This window comes from Cebus imitator, unplaced genomic scaffold, assembly GCF_001604975.1.
Source record: "Cebus imitator isolate Cc_AM_T3 unplaced genomic scaffold, Cebus_imitator-1.0 Scaffold23, whole genome shotgun sequence".
NCBI classification, from domain to species: domain Eukaryota; kingdom Metazoa; phylum Chordata; class Mammalia; order Primates; family Cebidae; genus Cebus; species Cebus imitator.
In genome coordinates, this window is record NW_016107338.1 from 4,195,553 (window position 1) to 4,212,085 (window position 16,533).

Here is a 16,533-nt window from a genome sequence, read left to right on the forward strand (position 1 = left end):
TTTTTAATATACTCATAAAGTTGTGTAACCATCACTACCATCTAATTCCAGAACATTTCATCATCCCCAATAGAAACCCTGCATCCATTAGCAGTCATTCCCTAGTCCCTCTCTCTTTGCCCTCTCCCTACCAATACCCAGTCTACTTTCTGTCTCTATATTTTCATGTTCTGGACATTTTATATAAATGGAATCATAATATATGACCCCTTCTGTCTTTTTCCCTTAGCATAATGTTTTCAGGGTTCATCAATGTTGTAGTAAGTATCAGTACTTCATTTTCATAATTTCATAATATTCTGTTGTATGGATGTATCACATTTTGTTTATCCATTCATTCACTGATGAAAATTTAGTTGTTTTCACTTTTTGGCTATTATGAATAGTAACGCTGCTATGAACGCTCATATACCAGTTTTTGTGTGGACATATGTTTTGAATTTTTCTAGGCATATACCTAGGGCTAGATTGCTGGGTCATATAGTAACCCTGTGTTTAATTTTTTGAGGAACCTTCAAACTGTTTTCCAAAGTAGCTATGCTGTTTCACATCCATCAGCAATACATGAAGGTTCCAGTTTCTCCACATCTTTACCAACACTTGTTATTGTCCTTTTTTATTTTAGCCATCCTAGTGGATATGAAGTGGTATATCCTGGCATTTCTGTACTAAGGCAGTTAGCTTACAGGAGAATAAGTATATACCTCCCAAAGCCTTAGATAGCTTTCTCAAGTATACCTCTGCCTACAGTCAGCCCTTTTTTTCTGAGTAGAAATAGAGGAATGTGGCTGGGTGCGGTGACTCACGCCTGTAATCCCAACACTTTGGGAGGCTGAGGCAGGTGGATCACCTGAGGTCAGGAGTTCGAGACCAGCCTGGCTAACGTGGCAAAACCCCATCCTTACTAAATACAAAAAATTAGCTGGACGTGATGGCTGGTGCCTGTAATCCCAGCTACTTGGGAAGCTGAGGCAAGAGAATTGCTTGAACCCAAGAGGTGGGGGTTGCAGTGAGCCGAGATTGGTCACTGCACTCTAGTCTGGGTGACAGAGCGAGACTCTGTCTCAAAAAAAAAAAAAAAAGGTGGGGTGAGGGCAGGGAATGCATGTTGTTGAATATTTATTACAAGCTTAGCATAGTACAAGTACATAGTTCCATGGGCATGGGACAGAAATAACATTGTTCCTACCCTCAAGATGTTCAAAGTAAGAAGATATCAATGAAATATTTAGACTTGAAACAAATAGATGAAATATAAAACTCTATAGAAGAAAATGATGAATAGAAGATAATCAAGGAATTTAATGTATGGCCAGATAGTAGGATCAGGCAATGGTGATTGAAATTCTCTAGAAAAGCGGGATTTTGAAGGCCTGATAGGAAATGAGTGATCATAGAGGGGATGAAGAACATTCTGGGCAGAGAGCAGAGCAGAGGGCTGCCTGCAAAAGGGAACAGCAAGGTGTGTGGGGATGAGAAGGTGGGTCAGGGCCCCAGTATGTGGCCAGTTGCAGACCAGGCTAGAGTGACCTCAGGCATTGCTCTGAATATGCATTGACACTATTCCTAGTTGCCTTTATCAATGAGTAAAATTTTTGTTTAAATCCTGTTAGCATGTATTTCAGAACAGGCAGTGGTACCAAATCTTAAAGGCCTGACCTCTGCCCTTGCTGCCTGCCTTGGAGAAGAGTGTGAGAGGCATAGAAATAGGAGAGAAATGTTGCTGGTGAGCACCGCTCTGATGATCCATGTGATCTTGCACCTCTGTGTAGCCCGTTCTGCACCCCTTCCATGTTGAATGGGGTAGGAGTTCATGTGTGAACTCTGATTCTGCACCACCGTGTGACTGATACTGACAGAATTACAAGTGCTGTGAGAGGTGAGCATAGGCAGCTTCCTCCGTCTTTCCAAATGCAGAGGACATTTTCCAGTCCCTGTCTTATTCTCTCTGTGGCCTCTGGCTCTTTTGTGACTGTCTCTCCCTTGACCTCTGCAACAGTTTCTTCTCCCCAGCTCCTTTTTCCCAGGCTCCTTGGCATTCTTCTCAAATTGCTAGCCTCTCCGAGCCTAGTTTCGTCATCTATAAAGTGGAGCTAACAGCACCTGCTCTGTTAGGGTGGTGGTAAGGTTGAATGAGGGAGTATGTGTCAGTCTCTAGGCACATCCTGGCACAGTAAATGCCTGAAAGGGTTCAGAGGTGAGGACAAGGGGAACAGGCAGAGGGGCACAGAGGATCCTTCTAGAAAGAAGTATTCCGATGTTCTCAGAGTCTTTGTTTATATTAACTTTTTTTTTTTTTTTTTTTGAGGTGAAGTCTTGCTGTCTTGCCCAGGCTGGAGAGCAGTGGTGCAGTCTCGGTTCACTACAGCCTCCACCTCTCGGGTTCAAACGATTCTCATGCCTCAGCCTCCTGAGTAGCTGGAATTACTGGCGTCTGCCACCTTGCTTGGCTAATTTTCGTATTTTTAGTAGAGATGGGGTTCTACCATGTTGGCCAGACTAGTCTCGAACTCAAGTGAGGCCTTGGCCTCCCAAACTGCTGGAATGATAGGCATGGGCCACCATGCCCAGCCCCCTTTATATTAGTTTTTAAACACTTGCTGGATTAAATGAAGCCTGAATGATAATCATTTCATACCAGTACATACAGCTGCCGAGCTTATGTAGTTCCAGGATAGCACTGCCTGGTGACATTCCCTGTGCTACAGTGAGGTGCTAGGTCAGCATCACCCAGTGATGAGGCCTTGGGGACAGAGCTCAGTGTCTTGCTTGGGACACTGAGTAGGTCAGTGGGAGGGCCAAGGCAGCGGGCCCCAGCCTCCTCCTTCACTGTGCTGAACAGCCCACGAGATGTTTCAGCCAGGGCATAGGGAGCAAACAGGAATGAAAGGCTGAGGCAGCAGCATGAGTGAGAGGTTACCAGGCTCGGTTCCCCAGCCAGCCCTCAGTGCTTTACCTTTTATACCTCTGTGCTCCTAAGTGGGAGACAGCACAGTACTGGGCACACAGTGGTTGGCCTTCTGTATCCACAGGTTCCCAATCTGCAGATTCAACCATTTGCAGGTGGAGAATACATACAGTTGCCCCCTGTATCTGTGGGTTTTGACACATGGTTGGTTGCATGGAGGGAGATGTGAAACTGCAGATAAGGAGAGCTGATTTTATTGGACTCTGTGGTTGTGTTTTCATTAGTATTGAAGATCATCAGGCATGCTGTCAATTTGCTCACTGTGGTTCAGGAGACTTTCTCCTTACTTTGGATATAGGGACTCATGGGAAGAGGCCTGGATTGTGATTGTTGCAGAGAAGTCCTGGTCGCTGTTGTTTTTAGTCATTGACTACCCAGATCTTACACTTGATGCCACCTAGATGCTTTCATTAGTAGGTTAGATTTTCATGCTCTCTGCTAGTATGTCCATGGTGGGCAGTTACAGTTGCCTGCTGCACCTCCAGCTTCCAAAGGTCTAAGTGAAAAGTCCCCAAGTTCTCCCGTTCACCCTGGCTCTGTCATTGTATCACATAGTCTCAGTCACTCTGAACTCCATGTCACTGCGGGAACCAGCCACCACAGTCCTAGCAGTAGTCAGGGCCAAAGAGTTCTCTGTTTTCCTGTTTGCCAGAGAAAATGCTAGTTACTTCTCTGTGAGCAGGGTGAGGAGGTGCCACTGTGAATAGAAGCAGGATATGGGAAAGAGCACAGGCTAGGTCTACCATGGGCCTTGTGACACCAGTGCCACCTTGCATGTGGGTGTGCTGGTTCACATGCAGATCCGAGGAAAGCCCCCTTGCCCTCCCTACTGCCTGTGCGGTCTTTCTTTCCAGTGACAGGAAATAAACTGAAAGTGGTCCCTGTCCTTAAGCAGCTTATGTTCTAAAAATAACCATGGCGGAAGTACTGTTCTATATTGAATGTCTGTCCTCTAATATATTATTTTAACACTTTAATCATTTTTCCCATGTAAAATTTTTATTTCTCTGAGAAAGATAAAGATCAATATTGCAGATCATGTTGTCATAGATCTAGAAAGGTCGCCTAAGCAAGCCCTCTTCTTTACTAGTGGGGAAACCTCCACCCAGAAGGGCTGTGACCTGCACAGGTTTGAGTGATCAACCCAGAATAGAGACAAGGTTTTAAATTCCCGTTATATTTTGTTGTATTATACCATGTTATTTGTCCAAGCACTTCAGAAAGGAGAAGAAAGGGTTAAGGTTTAACAAGCACATTCATGTTGAAAAAGTCATAGATGTCTCCTCTTTTGTCAGAATAGAGATTTTGATCTCATGAAGAATAATAGGATGAAGATTCTTGTCCCATTTTTAGAAACACAGGTTTGGAAACCTGCATTCATCTAATCCTTCAAATTTTGCAGTGGCAGTACATTCTCTGACTGAAATGCCTAAATGCCATAACTGTTTGGAATAATATCGAGATGAAGAGGTCAGTAGGAGGTAGCCTTCTAGACCTTTCTGCTAAAGCTGTAAGGAGAGTTTGAGAGTGACAACTTCAGTAGCACTCTTGAGCCAAGAGGCTGGGAAATGAGGTCAGCAGCATCGCACTCTCAAAGAATGGCAAGGTTCAGGATTGTAAGTGGTGGTAACCAATCTGTGCTTATACCCTAAAGGACTTTGCCAAAAACAAAGTCTGTGCAAATTCTCTGAAGCTTTCAGAAGGTGGTGTACGACGTCTAGTTGGTTTTCTACCTTCTTCATCTCACATAATCTGTACACACCCACTTAACCCCTTTCCATCCCTATTGACTTTTTCTCTATACCTGGCCCTAATCATCTCACACCCAGACTGTTGTACCTGCCCCTCATTGTCTTCCTTCTCTTATTCTCCCTCAATTTGGCCAAGCAAAGTTTCTTAAAATGGCTCTCTTCATGTGCTGCTGACCTGTGAAAAATGAGGAGCGGGACCCGAGTGCCCTTCCTCAGTCTGCTCTCTGTGTGCTTCTCTTGTCCTCTCCCTTCCTCCTCCCTTCTTCTTCCTCCCTCGCCAGTCTCAACTGTCCATGCTCCTTAATTGCAAAAGGCATATCAGCATGGGGGGTGAGGGTGTAGTCCTGGCAGTCCAGTGGCCTGAGCCTGAATCCTGCCCTACCAGCCCGTGACCTCAGACAAGTTAGGTAACTTCTCTGGCCTCTTTTTGCTAATCTGTTAAGGGGGACAATAAGGCTGTGTAAGGATTGTATGAAATACTCTAGGTAAAAGTGCGTGGAGCAGTGTCTGCCACTTAGTAAGTACTGTTAGCTGCTGCTGTTATTATCACTCCGGTTTCTGTGCTTTGTTCCTGTTACTTGTTTCACTTTTTTAAGCCCTTCACTTCCTCCATGGCTCCATATTATCTTGTCTCCCGTTTCCTGACAGCACTGGTTCATAGAAGGTCCTTTCTCATGTTTTCAGCTGTCCTTGCAGTACCGGTGCCATGCACAGCACTATTCCAGCCACAGTGGCCTGCCTCTGTGCCTCCGACACTTCAGCCACACTCCCATCTCATGACCTTTGTGATGCTGTTTCTGCTTGGAATACTCTTCCCCCAGATGGCTTGTGGCTGCTCCTTCTTCATCCTGGTCTCTGTTTCCCTCAGAGAGACTTTCCCCCACTATGCTATTTAAAATAGCATTCCTCTTCACCTTACATACATTAACCTGCTGCATTCTTGTCATATTTATCACTACCAGGCAAGTATAATTATTTTTTTCTTATCTCCAGTTGGACTGCAAGCTCTGTGAGAGGATAGACTTTGTTTTGTTCACAGCCTTATCCCTAGAACCTAGAAACGTTCTTGGCATGTAGTAGGAGTTGAAACGTGTTTCTTTTGTTTTTTAGTTTTTAATGTTGTGGGTACAAAATGGATGTATTTATGAGTTACATGAGACATTTTGATACTGGCATGCAATGTTTAATAATCACATCAGGGTGAGTAGAGTATCCACCACCTCAAGCATTTATCCTTTGTGTGAAATGTGTTTCTTTGATAAATGTTTGGTAATAACAGCTTTTCTAGATGTACATTCCAGCATTAGTTGTGTAGAAACTGATTCAGAAAGGGAGTGCGCACATACAATAGGAGAATCATGCTTTTACATGAACCCTGCCAGGTGCATGAGGCCAGGGAGGAAGATTGTTGCTGAATGATGCTGAATAAGTGATTTCATCAGCAACATTTAAGGGTCCCTGCTGTGGTACAGGACTGGACAAGGTGTTATGGGAGATACACAGGCATAATACAGCGCCCTTGTCTCAAAAGTGTTGTACTCTTTCTTACTTGGGAAGGTAAGAATAAATACGTAAGAAGTTAAATACCAACCCACACTGAAAGAAATGTTGCCAAATTCTGAATGATTATCAGTGATTATTACCGACCAAAGGTTGGCAAAATTTATTTGCAAAGGGCCAGATAATAAATATTTTAGGTTTGTCATAACTGCTCAACTCTGTCGTCAGAGCTCAAAAGCAGCCATAAACTTTAGGGTAAGTAACAAGTGGGCATTGTTTGATTTGGCCTTAAGGCCTTTGCCAACCTCTCCTATTGACAGGAAATTCTGTAGATTTTGTGGAGTGGTCATGAAAGGTTTTTCTAAGGAGTTGCATCTTGAGTGGAGAGTGAGTGGTTGAATGAAAGGAGCAATTGAATGAGAGGACAAATTAGATTATATATGGAATGCTTAGGAGACATGGAACAAATCAGCCTAGCTAGTGTTTAGACACTTGGTTCCTTATTAAATAGATTTCTGTTGTAGGGGCATTTCTGAACATAAAGCACTAAGAAAGTCCTGACTTTAAGCTTGCACCTGGTGCATTAGGCAAGTATTGTTACCCCTACTATATTTGGAAGTAGGGATGGAAGCCTTGAGTAATTGCTCTGCTTCTAACCTGCTTCCTGCAGCAGAAATATAATTGCCTATCCTTTCTAGAGTGAGGTTGTTTAGGTTCGCTTCCCAGCTGTACCAGCTATTAGCTGTGTGACATTTAGCAAGTGACTTAATCACTCTGAGCCTCGTTTTCTCCATCTGTGAGAGAAGGATAATAATTATGTTGGGATTATGAGATGTAGTGGGATAATCTATGTAAAGTGCTGAGTACAGTAGTACTGGCAATAATAAAGCTTGGAAAATGATGGCTGTTATTTTTATGACCTCTAAATTAGATTGAAAACATTAGTGTTGTTTTGTTGGAATTATCTTAAATTCCTACCAAAGTGTGTATATGCTCAGGAAGCTTGACTGTGCCACTTTGCATAAATAGATTAAACTGATGAGCTTTATAAAAAAGATATACATGATGGAAATATTTGCCCGCCTTAGCCTTATCTCAAAGGGACAAATCCCTCCTAACCATTCTTAATTCATAATCCTATGCTTAAGAATTGCTAATCATAGAATATACCTGTGCAGGTTGATAGCTGTAGTTCAAACTGTCGGTGTGTCTGGAAATTCCAAGGTCAAAATTATAGATTAAAGTGATTGCAGGGTAGTAGTGCCCCCAGCTATACCTGCATATCCTCTCTGGAAGAACAATAGACTTTAAACCCAGATCTCACAAGCTTTGTACAGATTAAGTTCCAAGGAATGTAAGTTAGCAAAAACAACAAAACTCCTCATAACAGCACTATAAGCAAGGTTTAGTAGAAATAAGAATCAATAAACTGCAGAATCAGTTGGCAGCAGAGACTTCGAATATTGGAATTGGCAGATACAGACTATAAAATATACTTAATGTAATTCTTAGAAGAATTAAAAGAAAGTATAGAAACAAGTATAGAATTAGAAGCTATTATAATTGACCAGTTGTATTTAAAAGAATCAGTAGCAATGTGCTAGTCTAGCCTGGATATTTAGTGGCTCCTGTCTTGCCCTGGCAGACCAGGTTTGCACACACATGCATACACACTGACACAGTGTTTTTTGGTTTATTCCATTCAACAAACGTTTTTTATACCAAGCATTGTGTTAAGCACTGGGTAGAGAAGACCAAGAATATGATTACAAGGTGATGCTTATCTTTAAGAAGCTTATAGTCTACCGTTGCCTTTGTTTTCCAAAGGTGGTCAGTCTTTGGAAGGCTGAAGACAAAAGACAATGGAGACCACAGTCTTAATGGCCTAACAAGATTTTTTGGCTGCCATTTTGCTGCCCACACATAGCCAGGTCTGTCCTCCAGCATACTAGTCAGCTCAGTTCACCTAGACCAAAAATCAGTACACCTTCAGTACATAGTGCCCACTATTTTGGAGTTGTCATTTCCTTGGTAGAGTCCTTTGATACCAGGGATTTCTCTAGGTTTGGGACTTTATAAGCTCCCTGCTGCCTAGAATTCCTAACTCACTGCCCAAAGAATTCATTTATTTAAAAAATTAGGGCAATATATTAATAGGAAAACTGCCCATTTATTCCCAGGCATTTTATCACTTCAAGAAGTAACTGAAATATAAACAATATTAATTCTGAATATCCTAACCTAGTGTAGTAAAGACATTTATATAAGTACTTACAAGGTCCAAGTGAAGTAATTCACATCATGAAAGAATGAAATACTGTAAGACAATAGGGAAAGAGTGACATTTTGTCTGAGTAGGCGCCTGAAAGTTTCAAAAAGGACATGGCATTTGAACTGGGGTTTGAAATGACATTTTGATAGTTGGTTAAGGAGGTGGGGATTGTGTAGGGCATCCTAGCCTGAAAGAAGAGCAAGAGCAAAGGTACAAGTCAGAGGCTTAAAAATATGAGAACGGTTTCTGCAGAGGTGAGAAATGTGGCTGAAATTTATAAAAATGGCACTCTTACATCCCCCACTATGGAGTTTCCTCTTTCTGTGCTTTCCACCCACTTTTCCCTGTTACTGTGCATCTCCTGTGTTCCACTTGGGATGACCCCTGTTGAGATACTTGGAGAGGAATAACTTCCCTGTGCATATTAATGAGACTGCCAGAAATAAAATGTTTTATGTATGTAACTGTGAAACCAAATTTTCATGTGCATTACTAAATGATATCTTGGAATGGGCAATTGGGGACTGTTTTTCAGGTTGAAAATATCCTCTTGCATGACCGAGGCCACTATGTCCTGTGTGACTTTGGAAGTGCCACCAACAAATTCCAGAATCCACAAACTGAGGGAGTCAATGCAGTAGAAGATGAGATTAAGAAGTAAGCTTTTTCTCCTTTCTTGGAGTTTTGTCCATGATCAGATGAGCAACTTTGCTTTCAGCTCATGGATGAGAAGGTCAGGTGGGAAGAGAATGGTGATAATCAGTTGTCCTTCAAATCAGAGCATCATGTTCATGGTTGGGTTGTTTGACTTTAAGTGAAGAATGAGGAGGGGGTTTACAAGCATACATCAGAGTAAAAGGAAGGACTCTTAGAGTGCTTTATCAGTGGTCCTGTGGTCATTGTACATAGATATTTTGATTTATAATATCACAGAGCCTGTAAAAAGCTGAGAGGTGCACACACCATGAAAGTACTAGGATGTTTTTAAGTATGATCATAACAACCATGATATTATCAGTCAAACAGATGTGCTTTTTACTGAACCCTAAATTGCTGCTTCCTTCCTGTTCATAAGGCAGTTTAAGTGGAAATAATGGTGAGTAGGTTATTAAAGTCTCCACAAATACTGAATCACAGACTTTCACAAGAAAAAGCTTATTTAGATTTGTGACTCCAATAAGAGCTTGACCCATTTTCCCCTCATGTCCACAGTGTTGGATTTTTTTTTACAGGCCACAGCACTCACTGTTACTTGTAATAAATCAACAGTCTAGCCTGCACACCTACATCCTGATCTTCTCTGTCCTTTCATGCATCATCTCAGACAACCACCCCTGGGGCAGGAAGACCCTAATGGACCTAAGGCCCTGAGGGATGCCTGGACCTATCCCATCTGGGATCTAGAGACTCAAGCAGCATAAATCACATGCTTGGTAACACCAAGACACTCACTGTGAGGATGTGCTTATACTACTTTTTTCTTGAGCAAGAGATAAAACTGATATTTCAGCCTGATTCCAGGAGCAAAGATGAAGGGCTGATGATTCCATCCACTCCCCATCCCAGTCAGAGCCCACTTTCTGCTCTTCTCCAGAGTACCCCAGTCAGTATTACATCTCTGTGTTGACACACATTTAAAGGCCATTTTAAAAACAACAAATTGACAAAATATAGTATCAGAATAAGAGTTTATAAGAGAAGATTTTGTTATTTGAGGGCCCAAGAAAAATTGCTTTTCAAATTTATTTAATGCATTAGTGTCTGAGTCCCCACATGTTCTTAGACTAGGAGGACTTTTGCCAAAGGTCCATGGTGTGATGATATGATTGTACCAAGAACAGCCTTGCATTTTATTTGCACTAATATTTCATATTCTCTTCTGCAGATTGCTCCCAGGGATTCTATTAATGTAAAAAGGAAAAAAAAAAGTATTTCTGCTTCTCCTGGTTTTTAATTATTGTATTGACATATTTAATAAAAACGAATCTCTTGATTGTAGATACACAACACTGTCCTATCGAGCACCAGAAATGGTCAACCTGTACAGTGGCAAAATCATCACTACGAAGGCAGACATTTGGGTAGGTGTCAAGTAACCTATCCATACCTCAGATAGCAGCAGTCTTGATTGTAAATTCCCAAGATTAATGCACACAGTGCTATAGCATGGTGGCTACTGTACCATATCCTTATCTACTTACCCCTCAAGGCTATTCTTGTTGTGGGAAGACCGGCCACTGCTTCTTGAAGCATGATAAAATTACTTCCAAGCTCTGTGAAAATTATTTAGGTATTTTTTTCATGCAAATATTGCTAGTTCTTTTTTTTGATACAGAGTCTCGCACTGTTGCCCAGGCTACAGTGCAGTGGCACGATGTTGGCGTACTGCAATCTCCGTCTCCTGGGTTCAAGCAACTCTCCTGCCTCAGCCTCCCTAGTAGCTGGGACTACAGGCGTGCGCCACCATGCCCACCTAATTTTTTTGTATTTTTAGTAGAGATGGGATTTCACCATATTGGCCAGGATGGTCTTAATCTCCTGACCTCATGATCCACCCGCCTTGGCCTCCCAAAGTGCTGGGATTACAGGCGTGAGCCACCATGCCCAGCCCATGTTACTAGTTCTTAAGAGCAAAACAAATACTTATTCTTTACTGGAGCACGATTTGTTAATAATGGTACAAATAATGTAACTCAGCTGCTGAACAGTGGTGTTGGGTTTTAAAACTCACGTTTCTAATACATTGATAGTCTATAGTTTTTATATCTGCTAGTAAATGTGGATGGTGTGTTTCTCCTTAGATCCGTTTACAGTCATGATAAATAGACCACTAGTAGCAATCTGCTATGTTTTTTTTTTTAGGCTCTTGGATGTTTGTTGTATAAATTATGCTACTTCACTTTGCCATTTGGGGAGAGTCAGGTGGCAATTTGTGATGGAAACTTCACAATTCCTGATAATTCTCGATATTCTCAAGACATGCACTGCCTAATTAGTAAGTATTTTAAGTTTCTAGTTTCATATTTTTATTTTTATTCACAAAGAATGAATTGGGGGATAAAGGTTTACGATTTCAGGAATAATGAATTAGATGCAAAGATAAAGAAATTGGTTGATAATGATTGGGAACTCACAATGTAACAGTGTCTAGTTAGAGCAGTGGGTCTTTTTGCTAGAATTCTTAAGTTCTGCTTCACACCTGAGTCTAGCCACCCAAGCAGAAATCCTAACTGTGCCTTGAGCAATATAGTGCTTCTATATTCTGTTGCAATCTCTATGAAAGCTCTGGTACCAAAGGAGTCCAGCTGACTCATATCAAGTGATAAGAAATTCATCTTTGCAAAACTGGAAGCAATTCAAATGAAAATGATTGCAGTGCATTGACTGGAGTGAATACGTAATTAAGACTATATAACTCCATGGAACCAGGTTTTTCCTCTCATTTAGGTTAATCACTGGATTTTGATAACAAGCACCTAAACTCAATGCTTTCTTAAAAATAGTCTTAAGATTCCCCACTATTTGGTATCATCATAGCAAGCATATGTACTAACATTCATTAACCAGATGGTAGAATAAGTAATCTTAAAAAAAAAAAAAAAAAAAGAGGAATCTTTGCACAAGCCCCTATACTAAAATGCTAAAGAAGCAGAGATTTTTATCTTCTTTCCACATTGGTTGAGACTCTTGGCATCTAAGTTTTAATTGTTATAGATTGATTACAAATCCTAAGCAACCCAGTTTGGGTCCTGCATGGGGATACACTGGAAAAAAGAGAAGCAGCAAATGTGGGTGGAGCATCTGACATTTGTTGAGGACCTACTTATGCCTCATTTAATTCTTAAAATCCTTTATATATTAAGTGTAATTATTCCCATTACACAAATGAGGAAACTGAAGCTCAGAAAATGTAGGTAACTTATCCAGTTAACACAGATACAGCTTTTAAGGTATTGCTCATTCCGTTGTGCCAGTTTTGTCAATCAGCCTCTTCCATTTATTAACAAAAAAAGGTAATATTTAAAGGACTAGATTATGACATTTAATGATTGTTGGATTGTTTTCAGAGATAAAGCATTATATCCATATTAGAATTCCAGGTATGTAAGTGAAATTGGTAGGAAGTATGGGAAAATGGCCAACTTTGATGTTAGACTAGTATTATTTTTTGATGATTTTTAAAAACATTTATGTAGTAAATTCATATTGAGAAAAACAACTCTTTATGAATGTCTATACCATGAATATCTTTCCCAAACTGCTTGCAAACCATTTGGCAACTCCACTGTCACCCTAAACTCACAGATCTAAAATTAAGTTTATCATCATTAGCCCTCCTTCCTTCTCTTTACCCCCAATACCCATTCCCCTGCCTTCTTTTCAGTTTTTCTCAGTGGTATCACCATCAAAGCCTAGAAAAATAAAATTTAAGATTTCTTTGGATCCAGCTAGCAGGAGAGAGGAAAGTTTCAATCATTTACTCGGCCATAATTATTCCTTTTTTGGAGTTTCTACTGTTTTTATTGCGTTCTTTATATGTACATTACTGTCACAGTAGTATATACAGACTCTGTCAGCTCATGCCTCTACTGTTGGACTGGTCACCAGCTTTTCTCTTCTCTCTTCGATCCATCCAGCACACCCTCACCAAAAGATTCCTCTTACAAAACACCACCTCTCATGTCCCTGATTAGAAAACTCCGGTGGCTTGCCAATGGTCCCACAGTAGGGCCCAGCTTTTTAGCATGGCATTTAAGATTCTGATTCTGATTGCATTCCACCCACTCAGCCTTCTCTCTACCCTGTCCTTCTGGCTCCTCTGTTTCTGTGCAGCAAGGCATTCTCTTGTCTTTCTCCAAGTCCTTCTTTGCTAAGACTGTTCTCTCAAGTGGATGTCTTTTTCTCTTTCTCCCTGACTGAATTCTGTCCTGCTTTCAAGGGCCAGGCCGAGTCCTTTCTCTTCCGCAAGGCGGTCAAAAGGCTGCAGCCTCACTGATCTTTTTGGAACTCAGTGTCCAGAGCATTCACTTTATTATTTAAGCAATCAGCTGCCTTGCATTGTTGTTTGCATATATACATGTGTGTTTGTATTCTTCTCAAAGATTTTTTTTTCCTGAGGATTTCTCCAGCCTCAGAGAGGCAGAAGCTTAAAGGACCTGGAAATAGTCAAGTAATCTATAGGTCACAGGAAAAGCAGATATGCATATGTTACTTTGTAATTTCTTTTAATCTGGAAACCAGCTAATATTTCCAACAAAAGAATAATAAGTAAACTCATTAAGTTTGGGTTTTGGTTATAATTATTAAGAATAATCGTTCGTTTAGTAAGATAAGATGAACCAAGGAAGCCCATGGTGAGACTGTGTAACCGCCTCGATATCAGAGTATGAAGGTGAGAGCTTGAGTCCCTCTGGTGCAAAGCATAGAGTATGAACTTGAAGTATCTTTGTTGTAATTCACATATTTTATTTTCTTATGGATATTAAATATTTTATATTCAGGAACATTAGAACTTCTCTAAGGGGAGAAAAGAGGCTAATTATACTGTCTGACTTCTATGAAAAATAAAAACTTGAAAACAAAACATTGGGAGTGGAGAGAGGAATGATGTTTCCTAGCTATGCAATAACTGTTGGAATATTATTAAATAAGTTCACCTATGTTTGCCTTAGGGTATATGTTGGAACCAGACCCTGACAAAAGGCCGGATATTTACCAGGTGTCCTACTTCTCGTTTAAGCTACTCAAGAAAGAGTGCCCAATTCCAAATGTACAGGTACGTGCGTGATGCTATTTAAAGGGAGTTAAACATTATCAAATTGCCGTTTTGAGTTCCCGGGGTGCTAATCAGCTATTTAAATGAATATAGATGTCCTTTGCTTTAGCTACTAGAGGGCATTCAAACAAAGCTAACTGTGAAGCAATTGCCATAGAGGGAATCCAATTTTCCCATGGAATTTAATTATAAAACTGAAGCAATTGTACTGAACAAAAAAATGCCCTAGGGATTGAGATGAACACTTTCGATGACGATTGACCAACTTCATGCCTATCAACTCTTCAAGTTCTCTGAGAGCCACATGCCTGGTGTAGCCACCTGAAGGTGATTTGGCAGGCTGCTTTCCAGAAGCGTGGTCTGGGACATGCCCCCGTGCCTGTTAGAACCTACACCCCTTGTCCCTGTTCTCCTTCCTTGCAGCAGAGCTTCCTTGATTTTGCTTCTGCTGTTAGCCATTTATAACTCACACTCCTCTTTCTCTGTCCTTCCAACACATCAAGACGTGCGAATATTTTCTACATTTAGTAATCTTAAACTCTGCACTCACAATTGTCAGAGTAAAATGCTTGCAAATGTCTTTTTTACAATCTTTGCATATTTTTTGTGTCATATTATGATCTATTTTTCTTAAATATTTTATTAATGGATGCTATAATAAATAGATTCTGACCTGAAATTTTCTTGCTAGTTTCTCGGGTAATGGGCTTTTGATTTCACTGTTGGGGCTTAAGGGTGCTGCTTCTCTTTCACTCTCACTTTTGGAATCAGATGTGGGGTTCATCCAGGTGGAGCTCAGACTATTGGCTTTGTTACTAATAAGCTTGAGTCAGAAGATGTAGCTTGACCAATCAGGCTCCCTAGCATTAGACCACATGACTCAGATGTAAACACCTGATTGCTGGGGGACCGGCTCTTCTATAAAGGAAGGAGGGCAATAGCAAACCAGACCAGCTCACTTTTTCCGCAGTCTTATCAGTCACAGAAGTCAACTCTTCTCCTTTCGGAGAGGAATGCTTGAAGAAGAGGAAATGCAAGAAATTTTCTAGCAGAGATTCCCCCCACCTGGAAACATGAAGGAAGTGAGAAGACCCTCCTAAAAGGCCAGTTTTATCACTAGTATTCTGTGTGTTGGGTTTCCCAGATTAAAGCGAGGGATACTGTGCAGTAACCTGCCATGACTGTGTCTTCTTTTGTAGTCCCACTTTACCATTCATAGAGTTAGATAATGTGAAATCTAAGTGAAAGCATTCAGATTGGTAACTAGCTTTTTAAAAGTACACCTCACAAGTCTCATGTCATTTGGTACTCAGTAGTGGTAAGCATTTGTTTTAGGGTTAGGGACAGCTAGCTGGTGCTCCCTCATGAAGCATTGTTAGATGGATAGTGCAGATTTCAAGCCAGAGGAACTCTCCTTGGCTTGTGGATTGAGTAGTGCCTTACATGTTGGGAAGGGGTACTGGCTCAGCAGCCATACACAGGGGTGGCTGTGGTTTTCTCTGAGCAGACTCAGTGCACCCTGGTTTGACACATTGGTAACCTCAAATGAAGATCTGTCTGGGATCCAGAATAATACCAGCTACAGACATTTCCTTCCCATTCCTTTCATAGCATCAGTTCCAAGCTGTGCTATAGGAGGAGAAGGGTACTGAGAAGATCAAGCCGCAGTGACTCAGCATGGTACACAAGGTGGGGGGAGTGTATGCTATATACAAGCTACTCTCTCCTCTTCTCTGATACTTTACTTCCCTGACTGTGGCTGAGTCTGATACGCTTTTGGTTAACTTTCCTTCCCTCTACCAGACAGAGCTCAGGGCCTGGAAGCTGCTCCAGAAGATCCCAAAATGTGTTTCCATCAGCTCTCAGTCCCAATCAGGCTGCTTATTCTTTAGCAAAAGAAATCTGTGATATCCTTTTTTTTTTTTCCTTTTCTGCAATTCTATAGAACTCTCCCATTCCTGCAAAGCTTCCTGAACCAGTGAAAGCCAGTGAGGCAGCTGCAAAAAAGACCCAGCCAAAGGCCAGGTAAGACATGCCTTTATGAGCACATGCCCTCCTTGGATTGCCACAGCTGCAGGGAATGATACCTGTGTTTCTTGATCCTTATGTATGAAAGAGAATCGAGAACTCTAAAGCTGTTTTCTTTGCATGGGAATAGGCTCAGGGGCATTCAAAGATGAGGCAACAGTAGACTTTAAATGTTGCTAGTATGGCGGGGCTTGGTGGCTTACATCTGTAATCCCATCACTTTGGGAAGCCAAGGAGG

At 41.2% G+C, this 16,533-nt stretch overlaps 1 protein-coding gene across 9 annotated transcripts in view; it reads left to right on the forward strand.

The window, feature by feature from the left end:
• Window positions 1–16,533, forward strand: part of LOC108299663 (AP2-associated protein kinase 1) — a 171,963-nt gene that overhangs the window by 100,059 nt on the left and 55,371 nt on the right. For all 9 annotated transcript variants that reach the window (XM_017522061.2, XM_017522066.2, XM_017522065.2 and 6 more), the window contains exons 6-10: window positions 9,027–9,148; window positions 10,491–10,572; window positions 11,354–11,486; window positions 14,164–14,267; window positions 16,213–16,292. In XM_017522061.2, the coding sequence (XP_017377550.1) occupies window positions 9,027–9,148; window positions 10,491–10,572; window positions 11,354–11,486; window positions 14,164–14,267; window positions 16,213–16,292 (521 nt within the window). The remainder of the gene's footprint in view (window positions 1–9,026; window positions 9,149–10,490; window positions 10,573–11,353; window positions 11,487–14,163; window positions 14,268–16,212; window positions 16,293–16,533) is intronic.